General features: G+C 42.4%; 3 protein-coding genes across 3 annotated transcripts; 2 read left to right on the top strand and 1 right to left on the bottom strand.

Moving 5' to 3' along the window:
• Positions 1–10,877: 10,877 nt before the first annotated feature.
• On the bottom strand, positions 10,878–13,021 carry LOC138893956 (uncharacterized). The gene is made up of 3 exons (XM_070178627.1): positions 12,598–13,021; positions 11,568–11,760; positions 10,878–10,935 (listed from the first exon to the last, which is right to left on the bottom strand). Exons 1-3 carry the CDS (start codon positions 13,019–13,021, stop codon positions 10,878–10,880), a joined length of 675 nt encoding a protein of 224 aa, XP_070034728.1.
• A 4,033-nt stretch (positions 13,022–17,054) lies between these two features.
• On the top strand, positions 17,055–18,041 carry LOC138893955 (uncharacterized). The gene has a single exon (XM_070178626.1). It carries the CDS (start codon positions 17,055–17,057, stop codon positions 18,039–18,041), a length of 987 nt encoding a protein of 328 aa, XP_070034727.1.
• Positions 18,042–22,318: 4,277 nt separating this feature from the next.
• LOC138893954 (uncharacterized) lies at positions 22,319–22,768 on the top strand. The gene has a single exon (XM_070178625.1). The coding sequence runs from the start codon at positions 22,319–22,321 to the stop codon at positions 22,766–22,768; it is 450 nt and encodes a 149-aa protein (XP_070034726.1).
• Positions 22,769–23,414: the final 646 nt, after the last annotated feature.

Genomic DNA, 23,414 nt, shown 5'->3' with positions numbered 1-23,414 from the left:
GAGGTGACAGGCCTTAAGACAACAAAAGAGTATAGGCCATAAAGTCATATCCTCACTTCGAGATATAAGTTCGTAACTCCAACGCAACTACCGGAAGGAAAAGTTAGACCCCAGAATAATAGGAATCAGTATGGGCTGGTGAACAAGATAAACTAAACATGAATTAGGGACTGAGTGAATGGATAATAGTCGGTATCATAAGAGTTTCAGATTTCGTTCTGGTGATAATAGAATGGACAATAGAAGAAGATTCATGAGAAATTTAGAGAATGGTCGTTCAGGAAGACGTTTTCCTAAAGCAAGCAATGTGAGCAAAGTTAAGCTTAAGGGACGGTATGTGCCAATTATACTAGGTGCCTTCCTCGTGAGTAAGGAATTTTGTTATCCTTGGTACAGAAGGATTACCGCAAGGCGAGTAAAGGTAATCGATAATGTAAAAGGACGCCAAGAATAAAAAGGTAAAACATCTATAGGTAGATCGTCATAGCTCTAACTATTAGTACTCCCCTAAAGGGGGGAATATGGAGTGATGTGTCATTAAGTCAGAATTAAGTGGTTCTAGATATTATGGTATGGTAAAGGAAGAATGCGACAAAAATGAAAAAGGGATGAGATTGCACTTATTTAAAGCCTACAAATAGGCTACGATTCCAGAACATTATGCAAACACGACGTCAAGGAGAGGAAGTAAGGGTTATTGCCCAAAATGTTATTGATAGATAAGGAGCCAGTGCGAGAGGTAAGTTAAAACAAAGGAAATAACCCAAGAAAGGTTACGCAAAACATTGATATGAGAATGGGCCAACGAGTAGTTGGTAGTTGATTAAGGAAGAGCCTAGTTATGGCTTAATAGGAGGTTATAGACGAGTCAGCAGATCTTGCAAGATAAATATAGTAAAACCCAGTATAGTGAATTCAGCCTCGCATTAATGTCATTGTAATACTTAAGAAACATTCAGATAGTAGTTAGGGTTGTTAAAGGTACCGTATGAGTATTACGGGAATAAAAGAAAGTGCCACTGGGAAGACAGTCAAAAAATCAGTTCATAAGCAACCCTACAAGCACAAGGGCGTGGAGGAAAGTAACTATGGATAATTGTAGGCAAGGAAGGACATCAAAAATTTTATTAGGTATACGATGTAATAAGCTCGCAGCTTTACAAGAGTCAGAGGGTCCTCCCTAAGTACTACAGTGAAAGACTAGCTGAGGAAATGAGGACAAAGGCTTCAACCTAAGCACAGTAACCTAAAGAGGAAATGGTCTTGTAACAACAATTTTACAACAACATTGTACGTCTGCCATAAGAAAGAGGAATCTATCGTGGCTAGTGAATGGGAAGTGAAACCAAAAGTAATATTCGAGACCATATGATTTGCACAAAAATTTCGGCATGCGTGAGAACTCAAATAAGCTAAGCATGCACGCAACAAGGGGGCAAACGACTAGGAAAAACAATTGCTTACGTGTGAAGAAAGCTGAAATGGAACGAAAAGAATTATTCGATTAATGATCAGCCGTAGAAGACTTCGGTATAAGTTAAAAGAAGGAATTGGGTCCAGGTCATAGACAAAGGATTGAATCATTAGAAGATTGTATCATGGTTTTCCATAGTGTCCATGAAAGGATAAAGTAATAACTAAATGCCATTAGCCACAGATCGGAAGATAGCTTAAGCCTACATAAAGGATGATCGGAAGGAAGAGGAAACTAAAGAGTTACATCAACTAAGTTAATCAGGAATCTGATTGTTGGACCCAGAAAATTATAGAAATCATGATTGAGAACATTACAGGATCACTCTTAATATCAGAGGTACCAAAGGGATAGTATAACAATCATATTATATAACGGCTCTACAATAAAGCCAGTTAGAAAAATACCAGCCTCATAAGAATTCAGTATGGAGCTCCCACCGGATTGTATAGGCACCAGAGGTGCAAGTATTATAATAGAGATTCAAGTTATGGACGTGAATTATACCTATGTGGAAGGGAGGTCATGAAAGAAATAAAAAATACGATGCAAGATTTTAAGGTAAGTAAGGTAAAGGTGAACAACATACAATATACTCAAAGGCAGAAGATCGTGAATAGTCCATGCTTCGGATAGAAGGCTAGAAGCACTAGGATTCAATATCCAGGAATGATAGCAGCGTCGTCAGTGGCGTACCTTCCAGCCTATGGTTTCTAAGTAACGAGAGATCTAGTCAAGAGAGTAAAGAAGAGTTAGAGACGATGTGATATCTCGATTGTTGTTCCAGAATACACAAGGAAATCTATGGTGCAAGCAAGTTGAAGGAAGGCCACGAATAGTGTATAGGTCCCAAGCTAAAGTATAGTAAAGCGACAAAGTTTTATGACAAGAGTAAGAACGAGAAAGGGCGAGTGAGAAGGTGACGAGAATGGATAAGTCCTCGGGATTAAGCCCATGAAAATAAGAAAGCTAATGGTTTCTCTAAGTTATAGAAAGTTCAGTATAGCCTGAATGAACTCAAAGGAGTCTAAGATTAATAATATCTAGAAAAAAATGGAATGCTGCCCTAGTAGTGGAATAAGGGTGTGATTGTGATAGTAAAGGATGACGTTTGGGCCTTTGACTGAGTAATGATTTGCAGAGGATTTCATGGATTGTACGGAATTAAAAATATAAGGTGAATCACATTGGAATGCTATAAAATACGATTATTGAAGTACAGTATCGCCCCTAAGAGGATCAGAAAAATCACTTCAAATATTCCTCGATACAGCATAAGCCCTAATGGTAATGTATTACGTAAGAAGTCAAGTTATCAATGGAAGATTGCAGATCAAGATTGAGGTGAATCAACAATGGATGAATACAAGTCATAAAGTATAAGATGAGATTAGGCCGTCATTCGTAAGATGAACATTAGTGTGGAAGCATTAAAGGGCATAGATTTATACATATTGGATAAGCAATAAAAGTAACCTGGAGTTTGGTAGCAGACCTCAGTAACGATAAATCAAAGTAAGAGTTATGGTATAGTATGACCTACTTAGATGTAGTAAAGTCATGCGGATAGATAATCGGGTCTACGAAATAAGATATAGCCATATTGTAAGTTCAACAAAATACCTACCAAAGAGCTTCAGTATACCATAGATGCCCAGCGGGACATCTTGTCAAGTTCTGTATATGTTCCCAAAGTGAGGCCTAGAGATTGGCACACATACAAGGAAAAGGTCGTACAGGCTGTATAACCGAAGGTAGCAACAGTTACGAGATTGAAAGGATTCTGACCACAAGTCATAGTGTGAGAAAGAGACCTAAAGGGGGAATGCCTTGGCCTTTGGATTTATTCACAGAACAGTTGCCTAGATGGCAAGGAGAGTAATAAATTAGTCGGAAGACATAGGCTATAAAAATGATAAGTGCATCAGTCAACATTCGAGGACGAATGTTCCAAAGGGTGGAATGATGTTACACCCCATGTTTTTGTACGTGAAAGTACGTCATAAGTAAATTGATAAAAGCTCAGAAATGAGATGTTACATCCCGTATTTGTTTTTTGTATGCTAATATTTCGTCGTAAGTTAATTGACGTAAGCTCGGGAATGAGATTATTTTGGAATTATAAGTATTATGCTATTCCAAACAAGTGATGAGAATATTCATGAAGAAGAGAGGGTAAGCAAATCGAAGAAAATGAAATTCCTCGAAGTTTGACAATTTGGGATAAAATACGGTCCGAGCTATAATACCCGGTATTTATAGATTAGTGCCATACAAGGTACCATATGGCCATGATAGTATGATGTATAAAGTGCATTAAAAAAGGAGTAGTATTTTAGGTAATTCTTAATTATGTGAGTAATTGGTTAATTATAGGTTAATGGGATATTACCTAATTAATTAGGGATATATGTGTTAATGACTAAATGTGGCAGCCCCTCCATTTAAGATAAGTGACTAATGACCTTAATTGAAAGGTGGCATCATAACGTGTAAGTCATTTAGCATTTTGGCTTCATTAGACTTAAAGAAACAAAGTAAGAGATCTTGGAACATTTTTCTCAAATCAACCACTTCAAATAGACTCCCTCAATCTAGCAAGTTTCTGAAAGAAACCTTATAACATCTTCCTAAATTCAAACATTCAAACAGACGCTATAATCTAGCAAGTTTCAACAAAATTTCTTGCGACAAAACAATTCCAACGAGAATTATTAAAATCATAGCAACGTAAAATTTTGCGGTTCTAAAGGAGTACGGTGCAACCTTTTCCAAGAATATCATAAGGATTTTTCCCTACTCCAGGTATGTTAATGCTATCCCTTCTTTCTTTTTGGCATGATCCAAATAATACAAATGAAACGATCAAAATACGCAACTTTCATAAATGACTCTATTCATAGAAATACTAGGGATGTCTATATTTTTGATTCCCCATATTGAATAATTATTATATCTTCTGTTCATGGGTCTCAAAAACATACGTATTTGATAAAATTTATCCGCCAGGCATATTATTTTTATGACATTCCGAGAAAATCTTATTAACGTATTTCTTAAGGCATATTATTTTTATGACATTCCGAGAAAATATTATTAACGTATTTCTTATGCATTTCATGCATTCATACATATATATTGACCCATGACCAGATGGCGTTATATACTCATATATATATATATATATATATATTATATGTATAGGGTTGGGAAAAGGTTATGGCGTTATTTACGCACCACCACCTGATCAGCCGGTATACGTTGATGATTTGCCCACAGTGGCCGAAATGATATGGTGGGATGCCCTCAGTGGCTTGATGATGTTATGAACACACATACCTATGCATGGTATGACATTTATACGCATATGCATGACATTATAAAAATGAAATGATTCACAGAGCTATGCAGACGTACATGTCGAGTCTTTTACTCCATGTTTCTCTCATGTCTATTATTTACTGATTTTTATTCTTTACGTACTCGGTACATTATTTGTACTAACATCCCTTTTGCCTGGGGACGCTGCATTTCATGCCCGCAGGTCTCGATAGACAGGTCGAGAGTCCTCCAAGTAGGCGATCAGCTCAGAAGAAAATTATGGGTGCACTCCATTTGCTCCGGAGTTGCTTGTTTGGTCAGTATGATTTAAATGTGTATTGTTTAGTATGGCGGGGCTCTGTCCCGACCTTTATGAAAATTATGTATTCTTAGAGGCTTGTAGACAGATGTCATGTACGTAAAAGATTGTATGTCCTTGTCTGCCTATGTTCAGTGTACGAGTGGTTATTTTGGTCTTATAGGCCCGTATGTCTTATGTATAAGTTGGTATCACATGTTGTATTCTACTTATCTCACGGAAGCCTTCCGGCTCAGTTATCTATCATAGTATGACATGAAAAGATACGTTATGTTGGTACTCGGTTGAGTAAGGTACCGGGTGCCCGTCGCGGCCCATCGGTTTGGGTCGTGACATCAGGACAACAACACCAATGGAGACCTAACCTGCAAGGTCAAGGTAACCAACAATGGCGAAATGACCAAGGTAGTTCAAATCAAGGAAATTGGAGTAACAACAACAACAACAATAATTTTTCAAATCGGAGTTCAAACCCCTATGTTCTACCAAAGGGGAAATATTATAACTCTCCACATTGGAAGGAGAGTTATTCAAGTGTTTCCAAATTGGAACATATAGAATCAAGAGAGGTCCGACACTTCAATAAAAATTATGACCGAGCTTGTGGGTTCTCACACCGCATCTATTCAAAAGTTGGAGATGCAAATGAGGGATTTCTCAAGATGACAAAACCCGAAGCAAAAAGGCACACTCCCAAGTGATACAATTGCAAACCCAAAATGTAGTGGCAGTGGCCCAACCTCTCATTGTATGGCCATTACAACCCGAAGTGGGAAACTACATCAAAATGAGAAAGAACGAGCGGTCGAAGTGGAAGATTTTGAACAAGAAGATGAGGCACAAGTTGAGGTCCCAAATGTTGTTGTCACAACCCAAACTCCCTCCATATAACGTCGTGATGGCACCTAGTCTCTACGACTAGGTAAGCCTAACAAATTGCAAAAAATATTGGCAACTAACAGCAGTGGATAAATGAATAACTAGTAACAATGCCGCTCGGCATGTACAATAACCAATACTCTATAAATACACAGTCTTCCCAAAACCTGGAACATCATAAGTCACAATCTACAGGAGGAATGTAGTATCTCTATACACCAGAGTCTAATAAAAGAAGTACATAAGGTAACTGACATAGGGTAGGATAGAAGGGGACTCCGAGGTCTGCGAACGCGGAAGATGTACCTTCAAGTCTCCGTACAACAAAAAGTACTCTCAGCTAATAACGGGGCTGATAAGAAGTACCTGGATCTGCACACAAAAATATGTGCAGAAAAGTAACATGAGTACACCACAACGGTACCCAGTAAGTGCCAAGCCTAACCTCGGTCGAGTAATGCGTCAGGCCCACTGGTATATAATAAATAAAGCAGGGGAATATAACAGTATAATAAGAGACTAGAATTTAACAAAAAGGAAACACAGCAAGGCAACAGTACACCACATAGGGGTAAACATCAGGGGATCTCCCGAGATACCATCTGGTTGTCCCAAAATAAATATACAGGGAGAACTCCCGAGGTACTACCTCTTAGTCTCAAAAGTAAATATACAGGGAGAACTCCCGAGGTACCGCCTCGTAGTATCAAAAGTAAATATACAGGGAGAACTCCCGAGGTACCGCCTCGTAGTCTCAAAAGTAAATATGCAGGGAGAACTCCCGAGGTACCACCTTGTAGTCTCAAAAGTAAATGTGCAGGGAGATCTCCCAAGGAACCGCCTCGTAGTCTCAAAAGTAAATGTGCAGGGAGAACTCCCGAGGAACCGTCTCGTAGTCTCAAAAGTAAACACACAGCTCAAACCGACAAATACAACAGTTAACAGCAAGATTTCTACAGTTATACTGATAAAGATCAAGGAAAAGCAGGAAATCAACTAGGCATGCTTCACATAGTTCAAATAAGCAGTTAAAGCACGTAGACATGTGATATTAGACTAAACAGGATAACTACACATATTGGGATAGCTCAATTAAGAATGAAAACAGACTAATACTCATTTAAACGGTATAACTCAAATTAAAGGAAAAACAGGTTGCTACTCAGTAAAATAAATCGGGTTTTACAACAAATAGCCCGTGTACATACTTGTCACCTCACGTACACAGTGCTCACATATTACAACAGTACCAAATCCTAAGGGAATTTCCCCCACACAAGGTTAGGCAAGCCACTTACCTCGAACCAAGCTCAATCAATCGGTAACAATGACTTTTCCATGAATATCCGACTCTGAATGGACCAAATCTAGCCAAAATCAATTACATACCATAAATACAACTATAAGAAACTAATCTAATTAATGAAATCAAAGCTAAATCAAGAAATTAGAAAATCGCCCAAAAAAGCCTCCCCGGGCCCACGTCTCGGAATCGGGCAAAAGTCACAAAATATGAACACCCATTTACTCACGAGCTCATTCGTACCAAAATTATCCAAATCCAATATCAAAATTCCAATCAAAACTAAAAAACTTAGTTGAAGAACTTCTCCCATCTTTCCCAAATTTCTCAACTAAATTCCCTAATTAAATGATGAAATCAACTATAGTTAGTGGAATATAACCATAAAAGAGTTAGGAATTATTACCCCAAAGTTCTCTCTGAAAACTCCTTGAATTATCGCCTCAATCCGAGCTCTCAGGGACCCAAAATGAAAATGAGATCAAACCCTCGAAATTGACCTTTTCTGCCCAGCGATTCCGCATTTGCAGACTACCAGTCGCACCTGCGACGCCGCACCTGCGAAATTTCAATCGCAAGTGCGGAAATGGCTTAAGGTCCAAAGATCCGCTTCTGCAGACCAGGGCACGCACATTAGAGCCCACTTCTGCGGATGAACTTCCGCATCTGCGACTCTCCCCAGGCTGCCCCTTTTCGCCCTGTGGTCAATCCTTCGCATCTGCCGATGCGCAAATGCGGCTCCCATTTTGCACCTGCGCTCACAGACCAAGCTTGACCAAACCGCACCTGCGCTCCTCCTTCTGCACGTGCGATCCCGCACCTGCGGTCTCCCCTCCGCAGGTGCGAAAACAACAGAAACCAGAAAATCTTTAGCAACTAGCCTAAGTCCAAATTCAATCCTTTAAGCATCCGCAACACACCCGAGGCCCTCGGAACCTCAACCAAACATACCAAAAAGTCCTAAAATACCATACGAACTTAGTCGAGCCCTCAAATCACATCAAACAACGCTAACAACATGAATCACCCTCTGATTCAAACTTAATGATTGAAACTTTTAATTTCTACAACCGATGCTGAAACCTATCAAATCACGTCCGATTGACCTCAAAATTTGCACACAAATCATAATTGACATTACGGACCTACTCCAACTTCCGGAATTGGAATTCGACCCCGATATCAAAAAGTCCACTACCGGTCAAAATCTCCAAAATTTTGACTTTCTCCAATTCAAGCCAAAATCATCTACAGACCTCCAAAACACAATCCGGACACGCCCCTAAGTCCAAAATCACCGAACGGAGCTAACGGAACCGACGAAACTCCATTCCGAATTCATCTTCACATAGTCCTGACTACGATCAAAATCCTAAGACTTAAGCTTCCGTTTAGGGACTAAGTGTTCCAATTTACTCCAAAACCACAACAATAACCTCCCGGCAAGTCACATAAGCAGAAAAAAGATACAGGGAAAGCAGTAAACAGGGGATCGGGGCTATAACTCTCAAAACGACCGGCCGGGTCGTACATCCTCCCCCTTCTTAAAACAATCGTTCGTCCTCGAATGAGTATAGAGACATACCTGAAGTGGTGAAAAGATGTGGATAACGGCTGCGCATATCATGCTCGGTCTCCCAAGTAGCCTCCTCGATCGGCTGACCCCTCCACTGAACTTTCACTGAAGCAATGTTCTTTGACCTCAGCTTACGAACCTGCCTGTCCAAAATAGCTATTGGCTCCTCAACATAAGAGAAATTTTTGTCCATTTGGACTGAGCTGAAATCCAACACATGAGACGGATCGCCGTGATACTTCCAGAGCATCGAGACATGGAATACTGGATGAACTCCTTCTAGACAGGGAGGTAAAGCAAGCTCATAAGCAACATCCCCAACACGCCGCAACACCTCAAAGGGACCAATGAACCTTAGGCTCAGCTTGCCCTTCTTCCCGAACCTCATAACGCCCTTCATAGGCGAAACCCGGAGCAAGACCCGCTCTCCAACCATGAATGCAACATCGCAAACCTTCTGATCCGCATAACACTTCTGTCTGGACTGGGCTGTGCGAAGTCGATCCTGAATTACCTTAACCTTCTCCAGAGCATCCTGAACCAAGTCTGTGCCCATTAACCTAGCCTCACCCGGCTCGAACCAACCTACTGGAGACCGACAGCGCCTATCATACAGAGCCTCATACGTTGCCATTTTGATGCTTGACTGATAACTGTTGTAGTAGGCAAACTCTGCGAGTGGCAAGAACTGATCCCACGAACCTCCAAACTCCATCACACATGCATAGAGCATGTCCTCTAATATCTGAATAGTGCGCTCGAACTGTCCGTCTGTCTAAGGGTGAAATATTATGCTCAACTCCACTCGAGTACCCAACTCATGTTGTACGGCCCTCCAAAACCGTGATGTAAACTGTGACCCCAGTTAGAGTTGATAGATACTGGTATGCCATAAAGCCTGACGATCTCGCGGATATAAATTCAAGCCAGCTGCTCGGAAGAATAGGTAGTCATCACAGGAAGGAAATGAGCTGACTTGGTCAGCCTATTCATAATCACCCAAACAGCATCAAACTTCTGCTAAGTCCGTGGAAGCCCAAAAACAAAATCCATAGTGATCCACTCCCATTTCCACTTAGGAATCTCTAACTTCTGAAGCAACGCACCTGGCCATTGATGCTCATACTTCACCTGCTGGCAATTTAGACACCGAGCTACATACTCCACTATGTCCTTCTTCATCCTCCTCCACCAGTAATGTTGCCTGAAGTCCTGGTACATCTTCGCGGCACCCGGATGAATGGAGTACCACGAGCTATGAGCCTCCTGGAGAATCAACTCACGCAAACCATCTACATTGGGCACACATAGCCTGCCCTGCATACTCAATGCACCATCATCCCCAATAGTGACCTCCTTAGCATCACCGTGTTGGACCGTGTCCTTAAGGACAAGCAAATGGGGGTCATCATACTGACACTTCCTGATATGATCATAAAGAGAAGACCGAGAGACCACACAAACCAATACTCGACTCGGCTCAGAAATATCCAATCTCACAAACTAGCTGGCTAAGGCCTGAACATCCAACGCCAATGGCCTCTCTGTTGTTGGTAGATATGCTAAACTCCCCAAACTCTCTGCCCGGCGACTCAAAGCATCAACCACCACATTGGCCTTCCCTGGATTGTACAAAATGGTGATATAATAGTCCTTAAGTAGCTCCAACCACCTCCACTGACACAAGTTAAGATCCTTTTGCTTGAATAGATGCTGCAAACTCTGATGATCGGTGTAAATCTCACAAGGGACACCGTACAAATAGTGCCGCCAAATCTTCAAGGCATGAATAATAGTTGCTAACTCAAGGTCATGAACAAGATAGCTCTTTTCATGCACCTTCAGTTGTCTGGATGCATAGGCAATCACCCTACCATCCTGCATCAGCACCGCGCCGAGACCAATCAGCGACGCATCACAATATACAGTAAAAGACCCCAAACCTGTAGGCAGTACCAATACTAGGGCTGTAGTCAAGGCTGTCTTGAGCTTCTGAAAGCTCTCCTCACACTTCTCTGTCCACCTGAACGGAACACCCTTCTGGGTCAGCCTGATTATAAGTTCTGCAATAGATGAGAATCCCTCTACAAAATGACAGTAATACCCTGCCAAACCAAGAAAACTCCGGATCTCCGAAGCTGCTGACGGTCTAGGACAACTCTGTACTGCTTCCACCTTCTTCGGATCCACCTTGATCCCATCACTCGATACTACATGACCCGAGAATGCCACTGAGTCTAGCCAAAACTCACACTTTGAAAAAATTTCATATAACTTCTTTTCTCTCAAGGTCTGAAGCACAGTCCTCAGGTGCTACTCATGATCCTCCCAAGTCCGGGAGTACACCAGAATGTCGTCAATAAACACAATGACGAATGAGTCAAGATAGGTCCGGGACACATTGTGCATCAAGTGCATAAAACCTGTTGGGGCATTGCTCAGCCCAAATGACATCACAAGGAACTCGTAGTGACCATACCGAGTCCTGAAAGCGGTCTTTGGGATATCTGGCTCCAGAATCTTCAACTGATGATAGCTTGAACGTAAGTCAATCTTTGAAAACACTCTGGCACCCTGTAACTGATCAAATAGGTCATCAATAAGAGGCAATGGATACATGTTCTTCACTGTGACTTTGTTCAGCTGGCGATAATCAATGCACATACGCATAGAACTATCCTTCTTCTTCACAAACAAGACAGGGGCACCCCAAGGTGACACGCTGGGCCGAATGACGCCCTTATCAAGCAACTCATGTAACTGCTCTTTCAATTCCTTCAACTCAGGAGGAGCCATTCGATGTGGAGGAATAGGGATGGGCCGAGTGTCTGGCAACAAATCAATGCCAAAATCAATATCTCTGTCGGGCGGCATACCCGGAAGATCAGCTGGAAACACATATGGAAAATCCCTCACTACTGGGACTGACTCAACTGTAGGGGTATTAATACTGACATCTCTCACATAAGCTAGATACGTGTCACACCCCTTCTCAACCATTCGTTGAGCTTTAAGAAATGAAATAACTCTGCTGGGAGAATACTCTAAGGTACCCCTCCACTCTAATCGCGGTAAACCTGGCATAGTCAGCGTCACGGTCTTAGCGTGACAATCAAGAATAGCATAATGGGGTGACAACCAGTCCATGCCCAAGATAATATCAAAGTCTACCATACTTAGCAATAATAAATCGGCTCTAGTCTCAAAACCACTAAGAGCAATCAAACACGACCGATACACGCGGTCCACAACAAGAGAATCTCCCATATGAGTAGATACATAAACAAGGGAACTTAAGGAATCCCGAGATACGCTCAAATACGGGGCAAAATAAGAGGACACATAGGAATAAGTGAAGCCTGGATCAAATAAAACCGACGCATATCTATGACAGACCGAAACAATACCTGTAATGACAGAGTCGAAAGCAACTGCCTCTGTACGAGCTGGAAGAGCATAATATCTGGCCTGGCCTCCCCCTCTAGGTCGACCTCGACCTCCCCAACCTCCACCTCGAGCTGGCTGAGCAGGTAAGGCGGTAGCTGGTGCTGGAATCATAGCCTGAGGACCCAGTGGAGCACGTTGTGCCTGAGAAGTCTGTGGAGGTGTAACCCTCCTAAGTCTAGGGCAATCCCTCACCATATGGCGGGTGTCGCCACACTCAAAATAACCTCTCGGAGAGTGTGGCTGATGTGACTGGCTCGGGCCAGGTCTGCTAGACTGACCGCTAAAGGCACCCCGTACAGGAGGCACACTAGACACTGTCGGTGCATAATAAGGCTCCTGGGGCCTAGAAGGGACTAGAATACCACTGGCGTCTAGAAGAGTTGAATGAATAGGGCGACTCCCTAGAAGGGACCGGAATACCACTACAGCTGGGGCACGAGTACCACTATAAGTGCTAGACTCTCGAGACTTTTTGGTCTCCCTCTCCTGTCTATCCCGAGTGAGCATACCCTTCAATCTCCAAGAAATACTCACAACCTGCTGGTAAGAAATATCCGTCTCCAGCTCCCTGACCATACTAATCCTAATACTGGGGTGGATTCCCTCAATAAACCGACGAACCCTCTCTCGAACTATGGCAACCAAGGCCGGTGCATGTCGGGCCAAATCACTTAAACGAACTGCATACTCTGACACAGTCATAGTACCCTGGCGCAGCTGCTCAAACTCCTCGCGTCATGCGTCTCTGAGACTCTGGGGAACATACTTCCTCAAGAACATATCCGAGAACTGAGTCCATGTAAGTGAAGCTGCCTCAGCCGGACTACCCAACTCATAAGCACGCCACTACTGATAGGCTGCTCCTCTAAGATGGAATACAGTAAAAGAAACCCCACTCGACTCCGCTACACCCATAGTATGGAGAATACGGTGACACTCCTCTAGAAAACCCTGGGCAACCTCTGACGCCAATCCACTGAAGGTAGGATGGTGGTACTTCTTGTACCTCTCAAGTCTGAGCTGCTCCGCCTCAAAAACTGCTGCCCTAACCTCGGACTGAACGGGAGCTACCGGCTGCACTGGTATGATCTCTGGATCCTGGTCTACTTGAACTCGCTGCTCTGGGATACTGGCGACAAGAGTCCATGCTCCTCCCCCGGCCTGAGATGTGGCAGGAGCAAGTGGAATCAATCAACTTGAGCTAAGGTGCTGAACATGCTCAGAAACTGGGCTAGAGTATCCTGGAGGGATGGTGTAGCAACAGGTACCTCAGGTGTCTGCCCTCCAGCTGGAGCTACTGGGGGATCCTCTGTAGCAGCTCGTGCGGGTGCTCTAGCTGCACCATGTGGACGTCCCCGGCCTCTACCCTGGCACCGGCCTCTCGCGTCTCTAGCAGGGGGCGCGGGTGCTTGGTCATTAGATCCGCCTGTACGTGTCCTCACCATCTGTGAGAGAATAAAATATAGAAGTTTAGAATTTTGAAGTCCGCAATTTCGCACGACAAGGAATCAAAGAAGTGTAATTTTTCCTAACATTTCTATAGCCTCCCGAAGATAAATACAGACGTCTCTGTACCGATCCGCGAGACTTTACTAAACTTGCTTGTGACTCATGACACCTATGAACCTAGAGCTCTAATACCAATTTATCACGACCCAAACTCCCTCTGTATAACGTCGTGACGGCACCTAGTCTTTACGACTAGGTAAGCCTAACAAATTGCGGAAAATAACAAAACGAAATTAAAATCTGGCAACTAACAGCAGTGGATAACTGAATAACTAGTAACAATACCGCTCGGCATGTACAATAACCAATACTCTATAAATACACAGTTTTCCCAAAACCTGGAACATCATAAGTCACAATCTATAGGAGGAAAGTAGTATCTCTATACACCAGAGTCTAATTAAAGAAGTACAGAAGGTAATTGACATAAGGGAGGATAGAAGGGGACTACGAGGTCTGTGGACGCGGCAGATGTACCTTGAAGTCTCCGTACAACAACAAGCACTCTCAGCTAATAGCAGGGCTGATAAGAAGTACCTGGATCTGCACACAAAAATATATGCAGAAAAGTAGCATGAGTACACCACAACGGTACCCAGTAAGTGCTAAGCCTAACCTCGGTCAAGTAGTGCGTCAGGCCCACTGGTATATAATAAATAAAGCAGGGAAATATAACAGTATAATAAGAGACTAGAATTTAACAAAAAGGAAACATAGCAAGGCAACAGTACAACACACAGGGGTAAACAGCAGGGGATCTCCCGAGATACCATCTCGTAGTCCCAAAATAAATATACAGGGAGAACTCCCGAGAGACTGCCTCGTAGTCTCAAAAGTAAATATACAGGGAGAACTCCCGAGGTACCGCCTCGTAGTATCAAAAGTAAATATACAGGGAGAACTCCCGAGGTACCGCCTCGTAGTCTCAAAAGTAAATATACAGGGAGAACTCCCGAGGTACCGCCTCGTAGTCTCAAAAGTAAATGTGCAGGGAGAACTCCCGAGGAACTGCCTCGTAGTCTCAAAAGTAAATGTGCAGGTAGAGCTCCCGAGGAACCGTCTCGTTGTCTCAAAAGTAAACACAGCTCAAACCGACAAATACAACAGTTAACAGCAAGATTTCTACAGTTATACTGATAAAGATCAAGGAAAAGCAGGAAATCAACTAGGCATGCTTCACAGAGTTCAAATAAGTAATTAAAGCATGTAGACATGCGATATGAGACTAAACATGATAACTACACATATTGGGATAGCTCAATTAAGAATGAAAACAGACTAATACTCATTTAAACGGTATAACTGAAATTAAAGGAAAAACAAGTTGCTACTTAGTAAAATAAATCAGGTTTTACAACAAATAGCCCGTGTACGTACTCGTCACCTCACGTACACGGTGCTCACATATCACAACAGTACCAAATCCTAAGGAGATTTCCCCCACACAAGGTTAGGCAAGCCACTTACCTCGAACCAAGCTCAATCAATCGGTAAAAATGCCTTTTCCACGAATATCCAACTCCGAATGGCCCAAATCTAGCCAAAATCAATTACATACCATAAATACAACTGTAAGAAACTAATCTAACTAATGAAATCAAAGCTAAAGCAAGAAATTAGAAAATCGCCTCAAAAAGCCTCCTCGGGCCCACGTCTCAGAATCGAATAAAAGTCACAAAATATGAACTCTCATTCACTCACGAGCTCATTCGTACCAAAATTATCCAAATACGATATCAAAATCCAAATCAAAACTCAAAAACTTTGTTGAAGAACTTCTCCCATCTTTCCCAAATTTCACAACAAAATTCCTTAATTAAATGATGAAATCAACTATAGATTAGTGGAATATAACCGTAAACGAGTTAAGAATAATTACCCCAAAGTTCTCTCTGAGAAATCCTTGAATTATCGCCTCAATCCGAGCTCTCAAAGACCCAAAATGAAAATGAGATCAAACCCTCAAAATTGACCTTTTCTGCCCAGCGATTCCGCATCTGCGGACTACCAGTCGCATATGCAGAATTTTCATCGTAGGTGCGGATATGGCTTAAGGTCCTAAGATCCGCTTCTGCGGACTAGGGCATGCACTTGCGGTCCCGCTTCTCCGGATGACCTTCCGCATCTGCGACTCTGCCCAGGCCGCCCCTTTTCGCTCATGCGGTCAATCCTTCGCATATGCGTATGCGCAGATGCGGCTCCCATTTTGCACCTACGCTCACAGACCAAGCTTGACCAAACCGCATCTACGCTCCTCCTTCTGCACGTGCGATCCCGCACCTGCGGTCTCCCCTCCGCAGGTGTGAAAACACCAGAAACCAAAAAATCTTCAGCAACTAGCCTAAGTCCAAATTCAATCCGTTAAGCATCTGAAACACACCCGAGGCCCCCGGGACCTTAACCAAACATAACAACAAGTCCTAAAACACCATATGAACTTAGTCGAGCCCTGAAACCACATCAAACAACACTAACAACACAAATCACACTCTGATTCAAACTTAATGAACTTGAAACTTTAAATTCCTACAACCAATACTGAAACCGATCAAATCACGTCCGATTGACCTCAAATTTTGCATACAAGTCATAATTGATATTATGAACCTACTCCAACTTCAGGAATCGGAATCCGACCCCGATATCAAAAAGTCCACTACCGGTCAAAATCTCAAAAAATTCAACTTTCGCCAATTCAAGCCAAAATCATCTACAGACCTCCAAAACACAATCCGGATACTCCCCTGAGTCCAAAATCACCCAATAGAGCTAACGGAACCGACGAAACTCCATTCTGAAGTCGTCTTTACACAGTCCCAACTACGGTCAAAATCCTAAGACTTAAGCTTCCGTTTAGGGACTAAATGTCCCAATTCACTCTGAAACCACAACAATAACCTCCTGACAAGTAACATAAGCAGAAAAAACATACGGGGAAAGCAGTAAATAGGGGATCGGGGCTATAACTTTCAATATAACCGGCCGGGTCGTTACAGTTGTTGAAGTTAAAAGACTCCCCAAGAAGGTGAAAGCTCAAGAAGTGAGTCGTGAAGAGGTGGAGGAAAAGGTAATAAAGGCACCAAAACATCTAGCACCAATTCTGAGACCTCCCCCTCCTTTCCCGCAAAGATTAGCTAGAAGGTTTGATGATAGTAAACTCGAGAAGTTCTATGACATCCTAAAGTAATTATCAGTGAATATTCCGTTTGTGGAAGCATTTCAAGAGATGCCGGGTTTTGCTATGTACTTGAAGGACTTGATCACTAAAAAGAAAACCACCAAGAATGAAGTGGTGCGTGAACCACCAAGAATGAAGTGGTGCATGTCACTCACCGGGTTAGCTCCATCATTGCAACAACCGTCATCCAAAAGAAAGAGGATCCAGGGGCTTTCACCATTTCCATGCACTATTGGATTATGGGACTTTGCACGAGCTCTTTGTGATAATAGGGCTAGCATCAACTTAATGCCTCTTGCTATCTATAAGCAAGCAGGATTGGGAATGCCTAGGACTATAAGTATAAGGTTGAAAATGGCTGACCGTTCGATAAAGCGACTGGTGGGGATAGTGGATGATGTGCTTGTGAAAGTGGGGAAGTTTCTCCTTCCTGCCAACTTTGTTATTCTAGATTGTGTTATTGATAAAGAGATACCTATCATCGTGGGGAGACCATTCCTTGCTACTGGGAAAGCAATCATGAACTCGGAAAGAAGTGAGATTAAATTCCTGGTTAATGATGAAGAAGTTACCTTTCAAGCAAGTAAGGGTATGAAGTTGTCAAATGCATACGAGAGTATCTCAGTCATTGATGTTGTTGATGTGGTAGAGGATGCAGTTGATGTAAAGATGGAAGAAGAATGCCTTTGTGAGGCATTGGCGGTAATTTTGATGAACTTTGATGGAGAAGACATTGAAGGGTATGTGGAAACAGTGAATGCATTAGAAGGGATGGGTTCCTACACTTATGCACCAAAGAAGCTTTCTCTTGACTTGGAGAATAGAGCCACTCCTTCCGCTAAGCCTTCAATCATCGAGCCGCCACAACTTCAGCTCAAGCCACTTCTGCCGCACTTAAGGTATAAATTTCTTGGCTCTAATGAAACTCTACCCATAATTTTTTCCTCTTTGTTAAATGATGTGCAGGTTGAACACTTATTGGAGACCTTGGGGGAGCATAGACGGGCCATTGGTTGGACTATAGCGGATATCTGAGGGATTCCCGCCGGTATTTGTGAGCAGAAGATACAACTAGAGGAAGATAGCAAACCTAGTGTGGAGCATCAAAGGAGGTTAAATCCTTTCATGCAAGAGGTGGTAAAGAAAGAAATCATAAAATGGTTGGATGCCGGGGTTGTCTACCTCATTGCTGATAGTCCTTGGGTGAGTCTGGTGCAATGTGTGCCAAAGAAGGAAGGCATGACCGTGATTCAAAATGACAAAAATGAACTCATTCCAACGAGGACGGTGACCGGGTGGAGAGTTTTCATGGACTATCGGAAGCTCAATAGTGCTACTTGCAAAGACCATTTCCCTATGCCTTTTATTGATCAAATGCTTGATCGGCTAGCGGGAAGGTCATTTTATTGCTTCTTGGATGGTTACTCCGACTACAACCAAATCAACATAGCCTTAGAGGACCAAGAGAATATGGCATTCACATGTCCGTATGGGACCTTTGCTTTTAGCCGGATGCTATTTGGACTATGCGATGCCCCGGCTACATTTCAACGGTGCATGATGTCAATTTTCTTGGACATGGTGGAGGATTTCTTAGAAGTATTCATGGATGACTTCTTTGTAGTTGGTGATTCCTTTGAGCATTGTCTTGACAATCTTAGGCAAGTGCTCAAAACATGTGAAGAGACAAACCTTGTGCTAAATTGGGAAAAATATCACCTCATGGTAGACGAGGGTATTGTTCTTGGACACAAAATATCCAAGCAATGCCTTAAGGTTGATCCAGCAAAGATTGAAGTAATGTCCAAGCTTCCTCCTCCCACTTCGGTCAAAGGTGTTTGGAGCTTTTTGGGGCATGCCGGTTTTTATTGGCGATTTATCAAGGACTTCTCAAAAATTGCAAGTCCCATGTGCAAGCTCCTTAAAAAGGATGCTAAATTTGTGTTTGATGAGAACTACCTCAAAGCTTTTGAGGAATTGAAAGCAAGGCGCACCACGACACCTATTATTGTCACACACGATTGGTCTCTTCTATTTGAACTCATGTGTGACGCCAGTGGTGTGGCTATTGGAGCAGTGCTTGGTCAACGGCATAACAAGATTCTTCATACTGTCTACTACGCAATCAAGACACTCAATGGCGCACAAATGAATTACATTGTAACTGAGCAAGAACTGTTTGCCATTGTCTATGCTTTTGAAAGATTCTGGGCCTATTTGTTGGGATCCAAGGTGATAGTCCACACCGATCATGCTGCTCTCCACTACCTTATGGCGAAGAAGGATGCTAAACCAAGATTGATTAGGTGGGTTCTTTTGTTACAAGAGTTTGACTTTGAAGTCAAAAATCAGAAAGGAATAGAGAATCAAGTTGCAGATCACTTATTTAGGCTTGAAGAGGCAGGGAGACCAAAAGAAGATATTGAAATTAATGATGCCTTCCTAGATGAACACCTATTGGCAACATCTAACAACTCAACTCCTTGGTATGCCGACATCGCTAACTTCTTGGTTAGTAGCCTTATCCCCGATGGATTGTTAGCTTATCAAAAGAAAAAGTTCTTGCGGGAGTGTAGGAAATACTATTAGGAGGAACCCTTTTTGTTCCGGATTTGCGCCGCCAACACCATTCGGCGTTGTGTTCCGTAAAATGAGGTGACCCAAATTCTCAAAGCATGCCATGACTCCCCAGTTGGGGGTCACCACGGTAGAAACCGTACTGTAGCAAAAGTGCTTGAATGTGGCTATTATTGGCCATCGATCTACCAAGATGCAAACCTAATGGTCAAGGCATGTGATTAATGTAAGGCCCCGTAAAAATTTTCCTAAAAACCCAGATTTCGTGATGACGCAGTAGGCGTAGAGGTTAATAGTAGTAGAAATGCTTCGCAGCTCGCAAGCTCACCGCGGTTCGAACTTTTTGGATTGAACAATGCCTAGGGAGTTGAAGGAAAATGTTGGGCAGAAGTAGGCATTTCTGCGGCCGCAGAACCACTCTACGGACCGCAGAATGGTCGTAGAGTGAGGCAATTTTCTGGGGCATTTTTTAGGTCGATTTTGTGGCCAATTATGCGACCGCATAACCGTTTCGCAGGCCGTACTTTGGTCGCACAGTCATCCTTATACTTTTGCGAAGGGAGGTTCTGCGGCGCATTATGAGACCACAGAACAGGTCTGCGGGCCACATAACGGCCGCAGAGTGAAGCAGGCCAGCCCAATTCCTAGAGCCACCTTTCGTGGTCATTTCACGGACCACATAATCATTATACGGTCGCATATGCGACCGCAGAACCTGTTCCGGAGCTTCATTTTTGGGGTTTTTAAACCCGACCCTATTCCGTTAAAACACATCCATAGACCATTTTGAGCTCATTTCTTATATCTTTGGAGTGAGAGAGAGAGTTCTAGAGGGAGAAAGTGATCCTCATAAAAAATTTCTCTTTAATTCTTGCTTAAACCTTTGAAGATTATCAAGAGAAGCACCCTAGGTCTTTATCCTAAGAGGTAAGATTCTATCACCAAGATCTTAAATTCGAAATATAACTACAATGGGCAATTAGTAAGGTGGTTCATGGGGATGGGAGTGCTTACCTTGCATGCATGTATTCTTAAGGTATGTCGGAAGGTTGTGAGTTAAAGATAGAAAATAATGGGGTGTGGGATGGTGAAGTCTTTCATAAAAGGGCCATGGAACCTTAATACACACATAGTGTTTGATAATATACTCAAGTGAGCTAGAATCATGATCGTTTTCCTAATTTTTGGTTCAATTTTCTCTATATTGCTAAAATAGATTAAAGTTGCTAATATTTCGGAACATCTTAGAGTTGTAAGAAGCTCAATTGAGGTATGTTGTCTAAACCTCCTCTTCTTAGAATTGAATCCCCTGGTATTCATGAAATCGATGCAAGTCCCAAAATGAACGTCCTAGAAATTGCTATCACGAATGTGCTTGTTTTGAAAATATACGTGTAATATGTATTCCCATGCTTCCATCATGTTATCTCATCGTCTGAGGAAAGGTTCATTCAAGTAAAATTCGACTAAAGAATGTTATGCCAAATTGTGTGAAAAGCGTCTATGTGCCTTAGATTCTAAATTGCTCACATGTGAAATCAAAAAGTCTTGAATGAAAAATCGTGTTGGTGTTGATGATAATAAAAATGTTGGAATGTGGAAAAGAACCTGAATCATGAAATACGGCCAAGCGCCAAGAATAACTGTATAATTGGGGCCACTCGTGCCATTGTATTGAAAAGATGGGAAAGAAATATGAAGTGAGATGACAGATTGAAAAGGGGTGATGTCTCAAATGAGATGGCTTAGCCGTTCGTGCCGAGATCGGACTTCGTGTAAGAACACGGTGGTATTGTGGATGAAATTGTGGATATGATTGATGTCTCAAATGAGATGGTCTTGCCGATCGGGCCGAGATCGGACTCCGTGTAAGAACACGGCGGTATCGTGGATTGTGGCATATTGGCACTAAAAGCCATCCAACCTAATAATGCGGGAATTGACTTAGAAAGCTATGTGGTCCTTAACTTGATGTTTTAATATTATTTGAAGCTCTTATTGAATTCTTGATTGTTCCTCTTGTATTATTATTCATTCTATTGAGATGGTGTTTAGCTATACATACTAGTGCTATTCGACAGTACTATCGTCCCTTTTGCCGGGGTGCTGCATCTTTAAATGGATGCAGGTGGTTACATAGCAGACAGTGTTGATCACAGATAGTGTTGCATCCTCTTCTCAGTGGACTCGGTGAGCCCCATTTCATTCTGGGGTCATATATTGTAACTTTTGTTTATATTGTGGTCACTTTTTGAGGTATAGTCGGGGCCTTGTTGTCGGCACCATCTTTACTCTCTTTTGTATCTTTAGAGGCTCCGTAGGCATTATATGGGTTGTATATGGGTGTTAGAAAGATCAACGGATCATGTTGTGTTTTGGGCTCTTGTTCCACTCAGTCATAAGGATGTATGTATTTTGAAACTTAACAATGATGTAACAAAATGAAATGACTTAGTAATGTATATATGTATGAACTTTCTACTGCCTAACTAATGAGAGCATGCCTTCTCTGGATCATAGGTGAGTCAGGTAGATAGTGTCTAACAGGCTTGCTCGACCGGGTCCATTTGGTTGAGCACCGGTTGCGCTCCCCGAAGTTGGGGCGTGACAATCAATGTCAAAGACAAGGGTCAATTTCTAGAAGGCATGAGATGCCTATGAACTTTGTGATGGAGGTCGAGATCTTTGATGTGTGGGGGATAGATTTCATGGGTCCCTTTGTAAGCTCTTACGGCATGACATATATCTTGGTAGCAGTAGATTATGTCTCCGAATGGGTCGAGGCAATTGCCTTGTCAAATAATGAGGCAAGGAGTGTAACCTCCTTCTTGAAGAAGAATATATTTACTCGGTTTGGAACCCCAAGGGCCATCCTTAGTGATGGTGGTTCTCATTTTTGCAATAAAGCTTTTGCCGGGTTGTTCGAGAAATATGGAGTTAAGCACAAGGTGGCCACTCCTTATCATCCTCAGTCAAGCGGTCAAGTTGAAGTCTCCAACCAGGAGATCAAAAACATTCTAGTAAAAACTGGTAATGCAAACAGAACCAACTGGTCAAATAAGCTAGATGATGCATTGTGGGCTTATCGAATGACATTTAAGACACGCATTGGCACCTCACCTTATCGGTTGGTTTTTGGTAAGGCTTGTCACTTGCCAGTAGAGCTTGAACACAAAGCCATGTGAGCGTTAAAAAAGTTAAATCTTGACTGGGCCGAAGCTGCTAATCTTAGGATGACACAACTCAACGATATGGAAGAGTTTCATTTCCATGCCTATGAGAATACAACCGTGTATAAAGAAAGAATGAAGTTTGTTCATGAGAAAAAGATTTTAAAGCGGGAATTCAAATCCAATGACTTGGTTTTACTCTTCAACTCAAGGTTGAAGTTCTATCCAAGCAAACTCAAATCCAAATGGTATAGCCCATTCAAAGTTGTGAGTGTGTCTTCTTATGGCGCTATTGAATTAGAATCCGATGACGAGACTCAAACTTTCAAAGTAAATGGCCAAAGGGTGAAGCATTACCTCGGAACCATTGGAGAAAGGAAACTGGTAGAATAATTTGCACTCAAGGATGGTCCTGTACCAACCCCCACCACTGATTAGCCAAAGTGGGGCAACATCGTTGTGCCACGACGTTAAATCAAGTGCTTCTTGGGAGGCAACCAATGTGTTGGTAATATTTTTGGTTAGATTTCTATTTTTGTAGGTTTATTTGTAAGTGTTGAACAGTTTGACGTGTGTGTTTAGAGTGCAAGTTACTCAAAATACAAAGAAATGGGATGCAAAGGTAGAGGGAAAATAAAGGAAAGCAAACTGAGCTTCAACT

This window comes from Nicotiana tomentosiformis, chromosome 6 (assembly GCF_000390325.3).
Source record: "Nicotiana tomentosiformis chromosome 6, ASM39032v3, whole genome shotgun sequence".
NCBI lineage: Eukaryota > Viridiplantae > Streptophyta > Magnoliopsida > Solanales > Solanaceae > Nicotiana > Nicotiana tomentosiformis.
Note: the sequence above shows the minus strand (reverse complement) of the source record. Positions and strands in the feature narration are given on the sequence as shown.